The 14,820-nt window shown below is 35.2% G+C and overlaps 2 protein-coding genes across 4 annotated transcripts in view; one reads left to right on the top strand and one right to left on the bottom strand.

The window, feature by feature from the left end:
- LOC106136019 (uncharacterized) overlaps positions 1 to 8,564 on the bottom strand; it is a 29,309-nt gene extending 20,745 nt beyond the window's left edge. The window contains exons 1-4 of one of the 3 annotated variants that reach the window (XM_013336448.2): positions 8,204 to 8,564; positions 3,823 to 3,969; positions 2,482 to 2,635; positions 1,764 to 1,851 (exon numbers count right to left, since the gene is read on the bottom strand). In XM_013336448.2, coding sequence (XP_013191902.2) covers positions 1,764 to 1,851; positions 2,482 to 2,635; positions 3,823 to 3,853 — 273 coding nt within the window. In that variant the 5' untranslated portion in view covers positions 3,854 to 3,969; positions 8,204 to 8,564. The remainder of the gene's footprint in view (positions 1 to 1,763; positions 1,852 to 2,481; positions 2,636 to 3,822; positions 3,970 to 8,203) is intronic. The other 2 variants (XM_013336449.2, XM_013336450.2) reach the window with 2 other exon arrangements.
- Positions 8,565 to 10,178: 1,614 nt separating this feature from the next.
- Positions 10,179 to 14,623, top strand: LOC106136012 (uncharacterized). The gene is made up of 4 exons (XM_013336441.2): positions 10,179 to 10,390; positions 12,511 to 12,635; positions 13,076 to 13,266; positions 13,936 to 14,623. The coding sequence occupies exons 1-4, from the start codon at positions 10,357 to 10,359 to the stop codon at positions 14,387 to 14,389; spliced, it is 804 nt and encodes a 267-aa protein (XP_013191895.2). The 5' UTR covers positions 10,179 to 10,356; the 3' UTR covers positions 14,390 to 14,623.
- The last annotated feature ends 197 nt before the right edge of the window (positions 14,624 to 14,820 follow it).

The following is a 14,820-nucleotide window of genomic DNA, read 5'->3' as shown; positions in this document are numbered from 1 at the left end:
ATTTTAAAGTAAAGTATCAGCCTGTAAGATCCCACTACTGGGCAAAGGCCTCTCATCTCATATACGGTCTCCGTTCCGTCGCGGGTAATGATGTGGGCCAAGTCGTCGGCAAGTCGCATAACAATTAGCAGCTATAAATGATAAAGCCGAGGAGGATGTTTGCAAAAATAAATATGATGCCCGAAATAACTATTCCACGCGGACGAAGTCGCGGGCACAGCTAGTCAATTATATATGTTAAATGGCTGCTTAATTTTGATACAAGGTCTTACTACTACTATTAAGTATATGTAGCGTAAAACCGTGTGGTTCCCGGCAACAATACAAAAAAGAATAGGACCACTCCATCTCTTTCCCATGGAAGTCGTAAAAGGCGACTAAAGGATAGGCTTACAGACTTGGGATTTTTTTTAGGAGATGGGCTAGCAACCTGTCACTATTTGAATCTCAATTCTATTATTAAGTCAAATATCTGAACGTGGTTTATCATTTTTTTCAAGGCTGCTGGCTCTGTCTATCCCGCAAGGGATATAGACGTGACCATATGTATGTATGTTTTTATACAATTTTATGTGTAAGTAAATAAATAAATAAATAAATATATACGGGACATATAATTTAATGTGTAAGTATAGTTAATCTAAACATACAATTAAAACTATTCGAATTTCAATTCTATCATTAAGCCAAACAGCTGAACGTGGCCGATCAGTCTTTTCAAGGCTGTTGGCTCTGTCTACCCCTCAAGAGATATAGCCGTGATTATAATGTATGTAGTATAGTAATTCTATTCTATTCTAGAGGAGAGAACGGAATCGGGAATTCTCATGGAAGCAAAGCTACTAGCATAAACAAGTTCAACACATTGACGTCAATGAACTGATAATAATTTACCTGCATGCTCTAAGTGTTACTGTTGAACAGACATTTTATCAACCTATCAGTGAATTTGGGTATCTAACGTGATATGCTGTTGGTGTTGAGAGTTTACCGTGTGGTTCGCGGCACCAATAAAAAAAAGGACCACTTCATCTCGTTCCCATGGATGTTGTAAAAGGCGACTAAGGGATAGGCTTAACTAGGGATTCTTCTTTTAGGCGACGGGCTAGCAACTTGTCACTATTTAAATCTCAATTCTATCATTAAGCCAAATAGCTGAACGTGGCCATTCAGTCTTTTTAAGACTGTTGGCTCTGTCTACCCGCAAGGGATATAGACGTGATCATATGTATGTATGTTGAGAGAAACGCAGACGCACTTATACACACTTCCGGATCTTACCTGTCAAGCCCTCTCTTCCATGTTCAAATATTTTACAGTGCCATTGTGCATGCATATGATCACATCTATATCCCTAGCGGGGTAAACAGAGCCATCAGTCTTGAAAAGACTGATAGGCCACGCTCAGCTGTTTGGCTTTGTGATGGAATTGAGATTCAAATAGTGACAAGTTGCTAGCCCATCGCCTAAAAGAGGAATCCCAAGTTTATAAGCCTATCCCATAGTGTCGTGTGGTTCCCGGCACCATTACAAAAAAGAATAGGACCACTCCATCTCTTTCCCACGGATGTCGTAAAAGGCGACTATGGGATAGGCTTAGGCTTATAGGCCATTGTTTTAGTTATTATAATTAAGTCTAAATAAATAGTAAGTTTTCCTTTATCAAAAGTCTTTGATCTTTGCTTATTTCATCAGTTGGCCGCATAATTCCGAAGAGTCATTGTTACATGACCTTGGTGGGATTTGAACCTGTATACACCTACCTGGCACCAAGTGGTGGATATTTTGCTGTCAATCAGTCTCATGTCAGTCATGCTCATGGGATACATTTGTCCGGAGAATACACGGTATCTGAAACATTAGTAATTAAAATTAATTATTTTTTTAATTCATTATTATGGGACATGGTCAAGAATACCCGAAAGCGCCGAGCTCGCATGAAGAGTGTTATGAATGTGGATGAAGCGAAGGAAGTATGCAGAGATCGTGGCAACTGGAAAGAGGTAGTCTCTGCCTACCCCTCCGGGAAAGAGGCGTGATTTTATGTTATGTTATGTTATTATGGAACATTTCAAACATGACTACTGTCATATCTTTTGGTTTCACAACATTGGTTGACGTTTAATAAAATGCTTAAAACTATGCCCCGCAAGGAATATAGACGTGATTATATGTATGTATGCACGAATTCAACAATACATACATATAGTCACGTCTATATCCCTTGCGGGGTAGACAGAGACAATAAACAGTCTTAAAAAAAAAAATCATTTTTTTCATTTTTTGGTCACATTCAGATTTTTGGTTTGATGATAGAATTGGGATTTAAAAAGTGACAAGTAAAAGTAGAATCCCAAGTAAAAAAGCCTATCCCTTAGTCGCCTTTTACGACATCCATGGTAAAGAGAACGAGTGGTCGTATTCTTTATTTTTATTGATGCCGCGAATCGCAATTCACTAGACAATTAAACAATATCTTACCTTAAGTATAAAGGTACGAATATAAAAGTAGACGGTAGTAGTATCATTAAGGCTAACATTCGGCATAGCCTAATTGGACCTCGTATGCAGGACTGAGAGGCGATACGGCTGCAGTGACGCCCCACTGTGGGTCTTGGGGGTCTGGGCAAGCCGGCTGTGGAAATGATATAACATAAATATACTGGGTGACATTTAAAACAACTGCATCCTTTTAAACATAGACTATACCCATGCTTCTGAGCTGTTTGAGCCTATTCTGAAATATGAACCGATATTTTTCTTTTAACATTTTTAAATATCCTTTAGATGAGTACACTTAACAGTTAAATTTATGCAGTTGAATTAAAAGTCACCCTGTATACCTACGGGACTAATTACACGGATCTAGTTAGCCTCGAAGTAATTTGAAGACTTGCGTTACGAGATACTAATTATATGTATTCAACGAAACTATATTTTTATAATGAATACATACATACATATGGTCACGTCTATATCCCTTGCGGGGTAGACAGAGCCAACAGTCTTGAAAAGACTGAATGGCCACGTTCAGCTATTTGGCTTAATGATAGAATTGAGATTCAAATAGTGACAGGTTGCTAGCCCATCGCCTAGAAAAGAATCCCAAGTTTGTAAGCCTATAATGAATACTTTGGTATACTTAGATAAACATCCAAGAACTTTTTCTGATTGAACTGGGCCAATCAGAAAAAGTACGTTTATGATTATGCCCGGGTCGGGATTCGAACCCGGGACCTGCATTGACCTAGCCAAGCGCACAGAGGCAATCAAGAAAGAAAATTTGAAATTTGTAAAAGTAGAAACTCATAATATACATTTATTATTAGTAATTATTCTCAAATACATTAGCAGCTTATACGAGCGAGGTTTTCGAATCTGTTAGGTGCGGTTAAAATGCGTTAAGCACAGAAAGGGCACAGGTTCGAATCCCACCTAGGCGTTGTACCAATGACCATTTTCGAAGTACATTAGTTTGAAAACTAAACGACGCTCTTACAGAGAGAAAACATCGTGAGGAAACCTGCACATTCAGGCAACTAGATATGTAACCTAATTGATCCAATATGGCTAAAGTTTACCTGCAAAGGTAAAATGAGTCGCTTCGTGTAAAAACCTGACTCACCCAATTTAGGGTCTATGGTCAAAGGCATACCCCGGGCTCCTCTCCAGAGTGGCGAGGATGCAATCGGGACTAACTACTAGCAACTTATAAAGGTAATGCGTCTAGTTTGGAGAATTTGTCTAGATATCTTCTTACAATGCGCGTGGCTCAACACGCACTTGACCGATTTTATCAATTCTATAAGTAAAAATACTTACATTCCAATGGCACTAATTCTTGTGGATCCATGGTCACAGTATATACACATCACAGTGAGTTAATTATGTCTTTGTTTTTTTGCACTATGTCACTTTGTATCACATTATTCTTTCTGTCTTCGTGTAATGGTTTTAAATCTGAGCTTTCTGCACATATTATTTCATTGAATGGTGTGTTCAAAGATTTAAAGAATTTTGATATTACAACCACGAATAAAATGTTTTATGTTAACATTGATTTGTGTACATACATACATACATACGTAGGTACATATACCTAGTCAATAAAATAGTGCAATGCTTGTGATTTCACCTAGAGTATATGAAAATTCATATAATTAATTTTTACTAGCTAGATACATAAATCAATGAAAAAGCCCAACAGCTGAACGTGGCCTTTTAGTTTTTCAAAACTGTTGGCTCTGTCTACGCAAGGGACATAGACGTGAAGATAAGTATAAAATACAAGTGTATAGCTCAATTGACGGACTTAATGCTAGAAGCATTATCTACCAGTCAACCATTGGGTCTGACAGAGAACTTTGTCAAAAATGGGGTCAAATGAAATAAATTGTTTCATGGTATAATTAAATTAACCTTTTGTAACATTAAGCTAGATACTTTTGAATTACGCTAAGCCTGTAAAAATAGTTGTTAGTTTAGTTTAAAAAAAAATCATCATCAATACATTTAAAAAAGGTAAAAAAAAAGTATAAATATTTTGACTTTAAGTATAATTTGACGGATGACGAAAATTTGAGTTAATTTAATTACCTTAACCTTCGTATTTTCAATAAAACGCTAACGGAGTTGCGGGCAACAGCTAGTATAGAATAAAATAGGGCAAGATCAAAATGAACCGGGCCCCTAAAGAGTTAGGTAGAGGGTGCAACAGGGAACTCGCAGGGATGAGACAGAGATGACTGACGGCCTCTGTGGCTCAGCGGTAGTACGCTTGTCTGTGACACCGGAGGTCCCGGGTTCGAATCCCGGTCAAGGCATGATGAGAAAAGAACTTTTTCTGATTGTCCTGGGTCTTGGATGTTTATCTATACTATATAAGTATTTATTATAAAATATAGTATCGTTGAGTTAGTATCTCGTAACACAAGTTTCGAACTTACTTCGAGGCTAACTCAATCAGTGTAATTTGTCCCGTATATATTATATATATTATATTATATATTAGAGAGAGAGAGAGAGAGAGAGAGTAACGCAAGAACAATAAACAAATTGACTGACGTCAAAGATTTCTAGAAATAAATTAGTCATAGACAATCGTTAAGGACTAGCACATTTCATAATAACCATATCAAAATTGATTTACACAATAATGAGGCATAGAACTCTTTTTAAAAACAAAGATCCCATCTCGGCTCTGCTGGAAGAGATTTCCTGATTTTATTTTAAGCTCGTTAGGCTAGCAACCTGTCACTATTTGAATCTCAATTCTATCATTAAGCCAAATAGCTTAACGTGGCCATTCAGTGTTTTCAAGACTGTTGGCTCTGTTTACCCCGCAAGGGATATAGACGTGATCATATGTATAGAATTAAGATTCAAATAGTGACAGGTTGCTAACCCATCGCCTAAAAAAGAATCCCAAGTTTGTAAGCCTATACCTTAGTCGCCTTTTACGACATCCATAGGAAAGAGATGGAGTGGTCCTATTCTTTTTTGTATTGGTGCCGGGAACCACACGGTAATATCAATCGTCAATAAAAAGACGTAGTATCGTAAAAGACCAAGGGTCAACGCTTTACTCTCTCATTACAATACGCTTATGATTCTCACAATATGATGTCAGTCAATCATTATCAACGTCTTATCAGCCGTTATCAAGGAAATGGGGCTAGCTCGAGACTAGAGTGTTTGTCTGTCTTTTTCACTTTATATTGATAAGTTCTTCGTGGCCCGATGCTTATTTTCACCCAAAAAGGCTTAAGACAAAAAGATTTTGTGTGTTTGTTGCCGTGTGGATCCCGGCACCATTAGAAAAAAGAATAGGACCTCTCCATCTCTTTCCCATGGATGTCGTAAAAGGCTTATACAATGGGATTCCCCTTTTAGGCGATGGGCTAGCAACCTGTCATTATTTGAATCTCAATTCTATCATTAAGCCAAACAGCTGAACGTGGCCTTTCAGACTTTTGATGACTGTTAGCTCTGTCTACCCTGCAAGGGTTATAGACGTGATTATATGTTATGAATTTTAAATGTTTTAATTGTAATACATTCTCTATAGTGACATTTAAAAATAACAATAACTCTCAATACTATTTAGTCGATACAATTACGTTACTTACAAATGCAATGGGTCTTTTTATGTTCCTCTCGTTCACACTCCATATTTATATATTATTTGTTTGAACGCGCTAATCTCAGGAACTACTGGTCCGAATTGAAAAATTCTTTTTGCGTCGAAAATACCATTTATTAAGAGCTTTAGGCTATATAACATCACGCTGCAACTATTAAGAGCGAAGAAATAATGGAAAATGTGAAAAAAAGGGGAAAATTATTCATCATTGAGGGCTTCAATGATGACCAAAATAACTATTCCACGCGGACGAAGTCGCGGGCACTGCTAGTCCCTAATAATACTCTAACTTCAATAACATTACCTAGAAAAAACTATTTTAAAGCCAAGGGGGAAATATTTATGCACTAAGTGAGTGAGACTTGTGAACTCTTGAGTTGACGTCGTTTTAGGACCGTAATCAGTGTGGAGTGTGTACCTACACTGATTACGGTAAAAACTAACTCAATAATATGTATAATTACGTCTACACCCCCTGAGATTCACAACATAATAAGTTTCAACAATTTTTTTCAAACAGTCACATCAATACGTACTAAGGTACAAAATTATATTTTATACATAGTTAAAAGTTTTTTTTACTTAATAGGATTTTTTTAGGATACATGATGATATACATATTTCCTTATACACATTTCAGTGCGAGATCTTTAATCACCACATCATTGTCTTCGATACAAAATAGAAATGACTAGTTTTTGCATAAATTTCATTAAGTAATGTTACATTGGTTATTAGTTTGTCCTGCTTGGAGAAATTCATCTAGAAATAATTACTGCCCTTGTACTGAATTTCTCTTTATTTTAAGTTTTATTTTTATTTTCCTTGATGTACATATATAGGTTTATAAATTAATACATTGTTTTAGCCTTGTGATTTTCACTAGACTATAAAAGAACCATTCCAAATTTTAATTAAAGTATCTCCAAGACTTAGGAAAAACAGGTAAAGACAAATGAACAATAAAAAACCTGACCTAAGCTAGGTTCTGGTCTAGCGGAGGTCAGACGGAAGTGTTTTTGTGTAAAAAATCTGTGACCTTGTTAAATTTAGGTTACCTACAAAATTTCAAGAGGGATAAACAAATGAATGTCGTTTGGTTCCCGGCACCCTTATAAAAAAGAAAAGGACCAATCCATCTCTTTCCCACGGATGTCGTAAAAGGCGTTGATATATCAGTCAGTCATTTATTTCTCTTTTTTTAAATTTATTTATTTACACCAATTAAAATAAAATGGTTAAAGTACACCTCTTATGGTGATTGTCAAAGAATTCAAAAGCATAATATAATTTTGTCAGTTGTGTCTCTTCAAACCATGACATTTGCAGAATCACCGAAAGTCCGGTGGAAGCCATAATATAGAAAAGAAAGAAAGAAAGAATTTTGTCACTCTTCACTTACCTATGTATTTTAAAAAATTAAAAGATAATAAAGGTATGTAAGTAGTTATTTATTTACAGGATTGTAAGTAGTTTAAAAAGTTCTGTTTTAAAATTTTGTGTCTATAATATAAGAAATAAAGATTTATAATTATTTACCCGACATTTGCATAGCATAACAAACTAGTTTGTCCTCATATGTTGGTAGGTACTGTCGATAAAATATACAGAACACGATTTCCACACGTGTTTTATGTGAACATTATTAAGGTTTCGTAATTAAAAAAAACGGATGATGAATAGAAATGTACTTTTAAAAAACTGCACAGATTCAATCATCCCCGCGGTAAAAAATAAAGAAAGGATTGTTTATAGGTAAAATGTTTTTCTATTTTTGACTCTCGCCAATGAATATTGTATTTTTTAACCGTTTTATTAAAATACACCGGTTTTTTGGTAAATTAGAAATTTTGAAATGCTAGATTTTTTGTAATATTTGAGATTTTATAATTGCAACATTGAATGTAACAGCTGAAAATTATCATTTTTACTATTTACTTGAAAAAAAAAATAACTTGCAACATACATCTTAATTCCATCCAATTTTCCACAATATAAGAATCTACCTATATGATGCTGGTTTGTTAAAGCTATTAAAAATAAAAAAACAAATCAATATACCGATTAACCTCCAGTTCCAAATTTAAACCGAAATTCACAATGACAATAGAAATACCGCGATGATCGTGACACCAAAATACCGCGAATCTTTGATCACACCACTAAATTAAATACAACACTTTTGTCAACGCAATTAAACTACACTGACGGGTTTTTAATTCGCTATCTTAATTTTTACCACTTTAAACGTGTAATCATAAAAACATTTATTAAACTTTATTTGTATCGCAATAAGAGTCAATTTATATTTTTTCTTCTGCACGTATGAATTGGTAACAGATATAAATAAATAGAATTGCTATCAAAATACACGTGTGAGTTTGTATGGTGTCGCGTCGTTACTGCTGTTATCAAATGAAAATACGCATTTATCAAATACAAATGTAATTAGTAATAATTGACTGGAATATGACGGAATGTGACTATTAAATTAACCATTGGGGTATTAGTTTTTTTTTTATTTCAGTTTAGTTTTCTTGAAGTTATAGCGGGAGGGAAGATTCGGGCTCGAGACTGGATTAGTGTACTTCCAATTGTCTGTTTGTAGATTATAATAAAAGTACTGTTTATAATTATGCTGCTATATTACACACCTATATATATTATACACACCTAGCTATATTACCTACCATGAGCGTAATAATACTTTCGTGAAAACTGTGAATCAAAATTTAGCAGCAGTACATAATTGCAAATTTGAGTTTCAGTAAACTAAAAAGTATCCTATGAAATGATAAAACAAAAATTCCTCTCATTATTTTTTGCCTAAAAACAATTGTGCAAACATTTATATTTTTTGACCAGTTAATTAATATATCAAATAAAAAAATACCTACATTAGTAGTTATTTAGATTTGTCAAAATGGAAATAAAATATTACTGCGCCGCTTAAGGTGCATCTAACAATCGTAAAGAGATTATCAAAATAAAGATAATTTTATTATAGTAATAAGATTACAATTATTACTTTATTTCGGGGCGAAAAGAATTTAAGATAAGGCTATCTTGTCTATACAGGGTGTTTGGTAAATCACGTTACATATTGAAAGGGTGCAGTCAGTATCTGATACTCATAATAAATAATTAGAAAAAAAAAAAAATGGAGAGTTTAAAATTGTCCTATTTATCCAAAAAAGAAGAGTGGAAATCACGCGGGCGGCGCGTATTCAAATAACGAATCGACAGCTGTCTCGCTAGATGCGCGAAGTGAGCGTATGGTGTTCAAACATTAGAAGAATTTGTTCACAATTTTTATCTTTTAAACTACTAAGTATTTTGTTGATTTTATATTTTTTTTAAAATAAGCGTGTTCATGATTTACTATGTTCATTAATATGTTACACGATTTACCAGACATCCTGTATAAATATGTATTTGGTAGGTATGCAAGGTACGGTAAAATTAAGAACAAAAATGTTTGCAAGTAATGTTTCGTTATCAACAATTTATGTTGCATGGGATTATTTTTGGTTACCCTTATATATTTTTATTGTTATACTTAGCGACATGAAATGTATTATCTAGGTAGGCATATCAACTCAAAAAAATTTTGGCGACTTCGTCCACCTTTTAAATCTCTATAAATTTTATGAAAGTAGTTTTTGCGTGAAAGAGTTACACACACACACATATCCACACATTCCGCATCTAGGTACGAATGTTTATTCGTAGGAGAACGGTTATTCCTATAAAATTTCAAGAGTTCTATCAACGTATCATCGTCGATTGATTATGGCAGCACGTCTAATATCCTATCCAAAAAAATAATAACCAAAATCATAGGCAGAGAAAGAAAACGCGTTCTAACAAAAATATTAAAAAAAAACAGTTTAAATTTAGAATATCCTCATTTTTTTTACTCAGTAACAAAAAATGAGACAGACTGAAAATATACTCTGTACTTGATAAGCTTTAATAGTGTTTCATGGAAATAAAACAAAAGGGAAATCCCTACTACACTCCGCCCTAAAGCTCCCATTGGCCGGTTTCAGTTCCAATCCCAGCCAATCAGAATACAATGCTGACACCCTTCGAAATTTAAAAAATACGCTAATAACCTTCAGTCGCTTTTCGGATGCTGTAGTGAAAACATTAGTGTTGTTAAAATTTGTTGAAAATTGTTTTTTTGCGTTGTGTGTGCTAATATTGTTTTTATGCCAACTATAACGGACATATCGGGAAGTAGTGGTTAGTATAATTTATTATATCTTATAAACTGCAAGCGAATTACACATGCTCCTTTATTATATTTTAGATTCCATACTTAAAATAAAAATATACTATACGTCCTTAAAAAATTCTTAATTAAAACTTGTAAAGCAAAATCTCCTTCTTGATCAATATAGTTATTGAAAAAAATTTAAATAGTTTATGTCGTCCATCGGTATAAAACCCCACCCATAACCATCACCACGGGAAAGAAGTCGCAGGCATAAGCTAGTCATGTTATAAGTTCTCATAGGAACTACTATAGTCCCGGTTGCATCCTCACCATCTGAAGAGGAGCCTGGGGTAAGCCTTTGACCATGGACCCTGGATTGGGTGAGTCAGGTTTTACACTAAACGTCTTCCATCTGACCTCTGCAACCATTGCAGGGGAACTTAACCCGTATTGTATCGATCACGCTGACACATCTAGTTGCCTGAATGTGCAGTTTTCCTCATGATGTTTTCCTTCACCGTAAGGGCATTGGTTAGTAATGTACCAACATAACTATGAACGTAGTCATTGGTACTTTGAAAATAGTAATGGCCGAGGTGGGATCCGAACCTAGGCCTTTCTGCGTATCACGCATTTTAACCACCACACCGATTCGACCATCGACGCACCTCTACCTGCATAATTTTATCATCACCGGTCCTTCCCAAAACCTCAATATAAAATAGTATTGTAACAAGAATGTTACATTATAATAATCAGCAGGATATTTTTATCAGCGGATGTTCATATAAATAAACGTGGTTATTATTTTAGTTTATCTATACTAATATTATAAAGCTGAAGAGTTTGTTTGTTTGTTTGAACCCGCCAATCTCAGGAACTTCTGGTTCGAATTGAAAAATTATGTTTGTGTTTAATAGACCATTTATCGAGGAAAGCTTTAGGCTATATAACATCACGCTGCAACTACGAGTATTAGGAGTGAAGAAATAATGGAAAATGTGAAAAAAAACCGGGGTAAATTATTCATCTTTGAGGGCTTCAATGATGCACATAATAACTATTCCACGGGGACGAAGTCGCGGGCACAGCTAGTCATGTATAAATACCAACTCTGGGTTTTATATAGGTACAATGAGCGAAAGCCCAGGACTACAAAAAAATACAGCTTATAGATTCAGAAAAAACGGATATGATCCAATATTATGTTCCCCTTCCAAGGGTGCAGATAGGAGTGGTTTCAAATAAAAACCTGACTCACCAAATCCAGGATCATAGCCAAACAGCACAGGCTTCTGTCCAGAAGAAGGTAGAAGGCGTGCACTTTACCGTTCGCGCCTACTGCCTCACTAGGGTCACTTCCCGACCCTGGGATGGAAAGGGCGTTCAGCAACTTACTGGTCGCCCATTACAGCAAGATTCCTGGCACAGAAGCGCCGGGCAGCCAGAGGGCATCGTGGTGAAATGCCTGCGATCCCATGATGCCCTCAAAATGGCAAGAAGGGCGCACGGAGGGGTTTAAATGGTGGTATAAAAAGTGCCGTGTGGTTCCCGGCACCAATACAAAAAAGAACAGGACCACTCCATTTCTTTCCCATGGATGTCGTAAAAGGCGACTAAGGGATAGGCTCACAAACTTGGGATTCTTTCTTAGGCGATAGGCTAGCAACCTGTCAGTGTTCGAATCTCAATTCTATCATTAAGCCAAATAGCTGAACGTGGCCATTTAGTCTTTTCCAGACTGTTGGCTCTGTTTACACCCCAAGGGATATAGACGTGACCATATGTATGTATGTATAAAAAATGCTTCTGTCCAGAGTTGTGAGGATGTAAGTTATAATTTGGGGTTTTAATGGCAAGATTGCATTATTTGATGAGTTGGCGTAAAGGTATTTGATCTCATATGTCCCAAACTATCAGTAAGAAAAATACCTAGTGAAGTAAGTAATGTGTTACTTTACAAGAAAGAAAGAAAAATGTTTATATGGTACATTGGAACATAACAAAAATTTCACTTAAAATAATTTTTTTGTACTAAAATAGTCCCCTTAAGCATTTTTTGTGGTTCAACACGACCGTAACGCTGGTTTTTCTTAGGCATCATGAAAAAAAAAAAAAAAACTAAAGTTTGTTCTGCTTGCTACAGTGTACGTCACCTCCATGGCGTCAGACCAGGAGTCCTGTTCTGATGAGGAACCAGACAGTGAGATGTTGAGTGATGACTTCTGTCTACCAGACAGCGATGATGATCGGCAAATCAGGAGTGTTCAGGTAACTGTTAGCAGTTATAATCCATCTTATGAAAATATGCCGTGTGGTTTCCGGCAGCAATATAAAAAAGAATAGGACCAATCCATCTTTTTTCCATAGGCATCGTAAAAGGCGACTAAGAGATAGGCTTATAAATTTGAAATTCTTCTTTTAGGCGATGGGCTAGCAACCTATCACTACTACAATCTCAATTCTATCATTAAGCCTAACAGCTGAACGTGGCCATTTAGTCTTTCAAGACTGCTGGCTCTATCTACCCCGCAAGGGATATAGGACTATATAAACATTAAATGACAACTAGTTTTTGCTATGCCCCTGCAGAGTGCCATTTTACTTAATACTTTTGTGTCATCTTCAAACTTGTGACTTGCAATAAATGAATCTGAATCTACCTTACACTTGCCTTAGACTTACCTTCAATACTAACTCATCTCTCACAGAATCACTCAGAGGACCTTCCATCCCTCAACTCCTGCCTCCTCCGTCCACCTCGCAAGCTGTTCACGAACTGCCGAGAACGCTGGAGACAGCAGAATGTTAGTGGAGCCTTCGCAGAGTTGAGGAGATTGGTGCCAACCCACCCCCCGGATAAGAAATTGTCCAAGAATGAGATCCTAAGGATGGCTATAAGGTAAGTAAAGAACGTTTTAACTTCCTTTATATTAAGGCGTCTAAGGCTGGTAGGAGACTGATCATCTTCCAGAGAAGAAATGGTATAAGCGTGAGATCCTATGATCTCTAACTACAGGTTTCTGCTAATCTAAGGTACAGCTTTAGAATTTTTTTGAATACTTGCATAGATATATTTAAGGGTGACAATTTTGAAAAATATACCAATTCACCCAGGTGACAAAAAGTGGAATAAACCATAATTTTGATATTCTCAGCGGAATAGATTGTTAGCCCTATATTATTATCGGTATGAAATACCTCTATCTTTCTAATGTTTGCATGTTCCCAGTTGTCCACTGCACTCATATGTTATTTAGCCCAGAGTTCATTGTCTGATATTTCTTTCTTCATGTTAAAAATATAGAAACTTTACTCCGATATAACCTATACACAATAAGTTTATCTAGTATTTAAAAAATTTACTGATTAATAAGGAGTTTAAAATGAGAGCGTTGAATCTCTCTCATCTTCTAAATTTAAAACTGTTGGTTTCATGTCGAATTTCAGCCATTATAATACCGTATGAAATAATAAGTCAATTGAGAAATTCATATTTTTCATTTTTATTTCCATGATAGATTTTTACATATATAGACTATCCAATCCACTTAGCAAAATTATTTTTTAGGTACATAGGCCTCCTATGCGAAGTACTAGAATGGCAGAAGAACCATGGTCTATCTATGAACAAAGAGAATTCAGTAAATCTCGCTATCAAATGTGAGCCACCACTAAGTCCTCAGTCTAGGAGACTCCGACTAAAAAGGCCATACTTCGAAGATGACGGTCCTAAACACAAAATCTTTCATGAAACTGATCAAAAATATGGCAATGAAGAAAATGAAGAACTGAAACGGAATTTTCAGAGGAATTTGACACAAAGATCAGATTTTTACTTCGGCAAAGAACATTTAAGGGTTTTGCGGAATCAGTATTATTTTAATTCAAGATGGCGGCCTAATGTTCCGTTTAGGAGCTTGGCTGATAGAAATGGGAACAATTTACTGATGATTGCTCCAGCTCAAAATGTTGATGGAAAAACCGGAAATGCCAAAGAGAAAGATATAAAAGATAATAAATAAAGGGATATTCCTGATATAATTTGTATGAAGGTGACGGATTTTTAATTGTTCAACCTCTTTTCTGAAGTTACAAGAACAAGTAATAGTGTTGATATTATTTTCATTGTAAATAGTGTATTAATCGTATTTAAATGATCTCTTGTTATTATTAGTGACATACTTAGTTGTATTTACGATACTATTATATTTAGTGATTAAATAAATGTATTAACATAAATTAACCTACATTTTTTATTTAACTTGTTGACGAGAATTTATTCTTAGTAATAATTGTTATATTTTTAATAATTGTTGTAATAAAAATCTTGAATACAATAAGTTTAAGTAATTAACGCTAAATATTTGCCGACCTTAAGGTATTTTCTGTCATTTCGCCTTTTTTATTTTTTTATAAATTCCTCTCAACATTATGAAATCAAATGTAAATTAAC

This window comes from Amyelois transitella, chromosome 26 (assembly GCF_032362555.1).
Source record: "Amyelois transitella isolate CPQ chromosome 26, ilAmyTran1.1, whole genome shotgun sequence".
Lineage (NCBI taxonomy): Eukaryota > Metazoa > Arthropoda > Insecta > Lepidoptera > Pyralidae > Amyelois > Amyelois transitella.
This window is presented reverse-complemented; position numbering and strand designations above follow the sequence as displayed.

Excerpts from the sequence above, each read along its gene's own strand:
- LOC106136012 (XM_013336441.2), top strand. The coding sequence starts at position 10,357 with ATGCCAACTATAACGGACATATCGGGAAGTAGTG. Across the intron at positions 10,391-12,510 it reads GGACATATCGGGAAGTAGTG|TGTACGTCACCTCCATGGCG; the intron begins GTTAGTATAATT and ends TGCTTGCTACAG. Across the intron at positions 12,636-13,075 it reads GGCAAATCAGGAGTGTTCAG|AATCACTCAGAGGACCTTCC; the intron begins GTAACTGTTAGC and ends CATCTCTCACAG.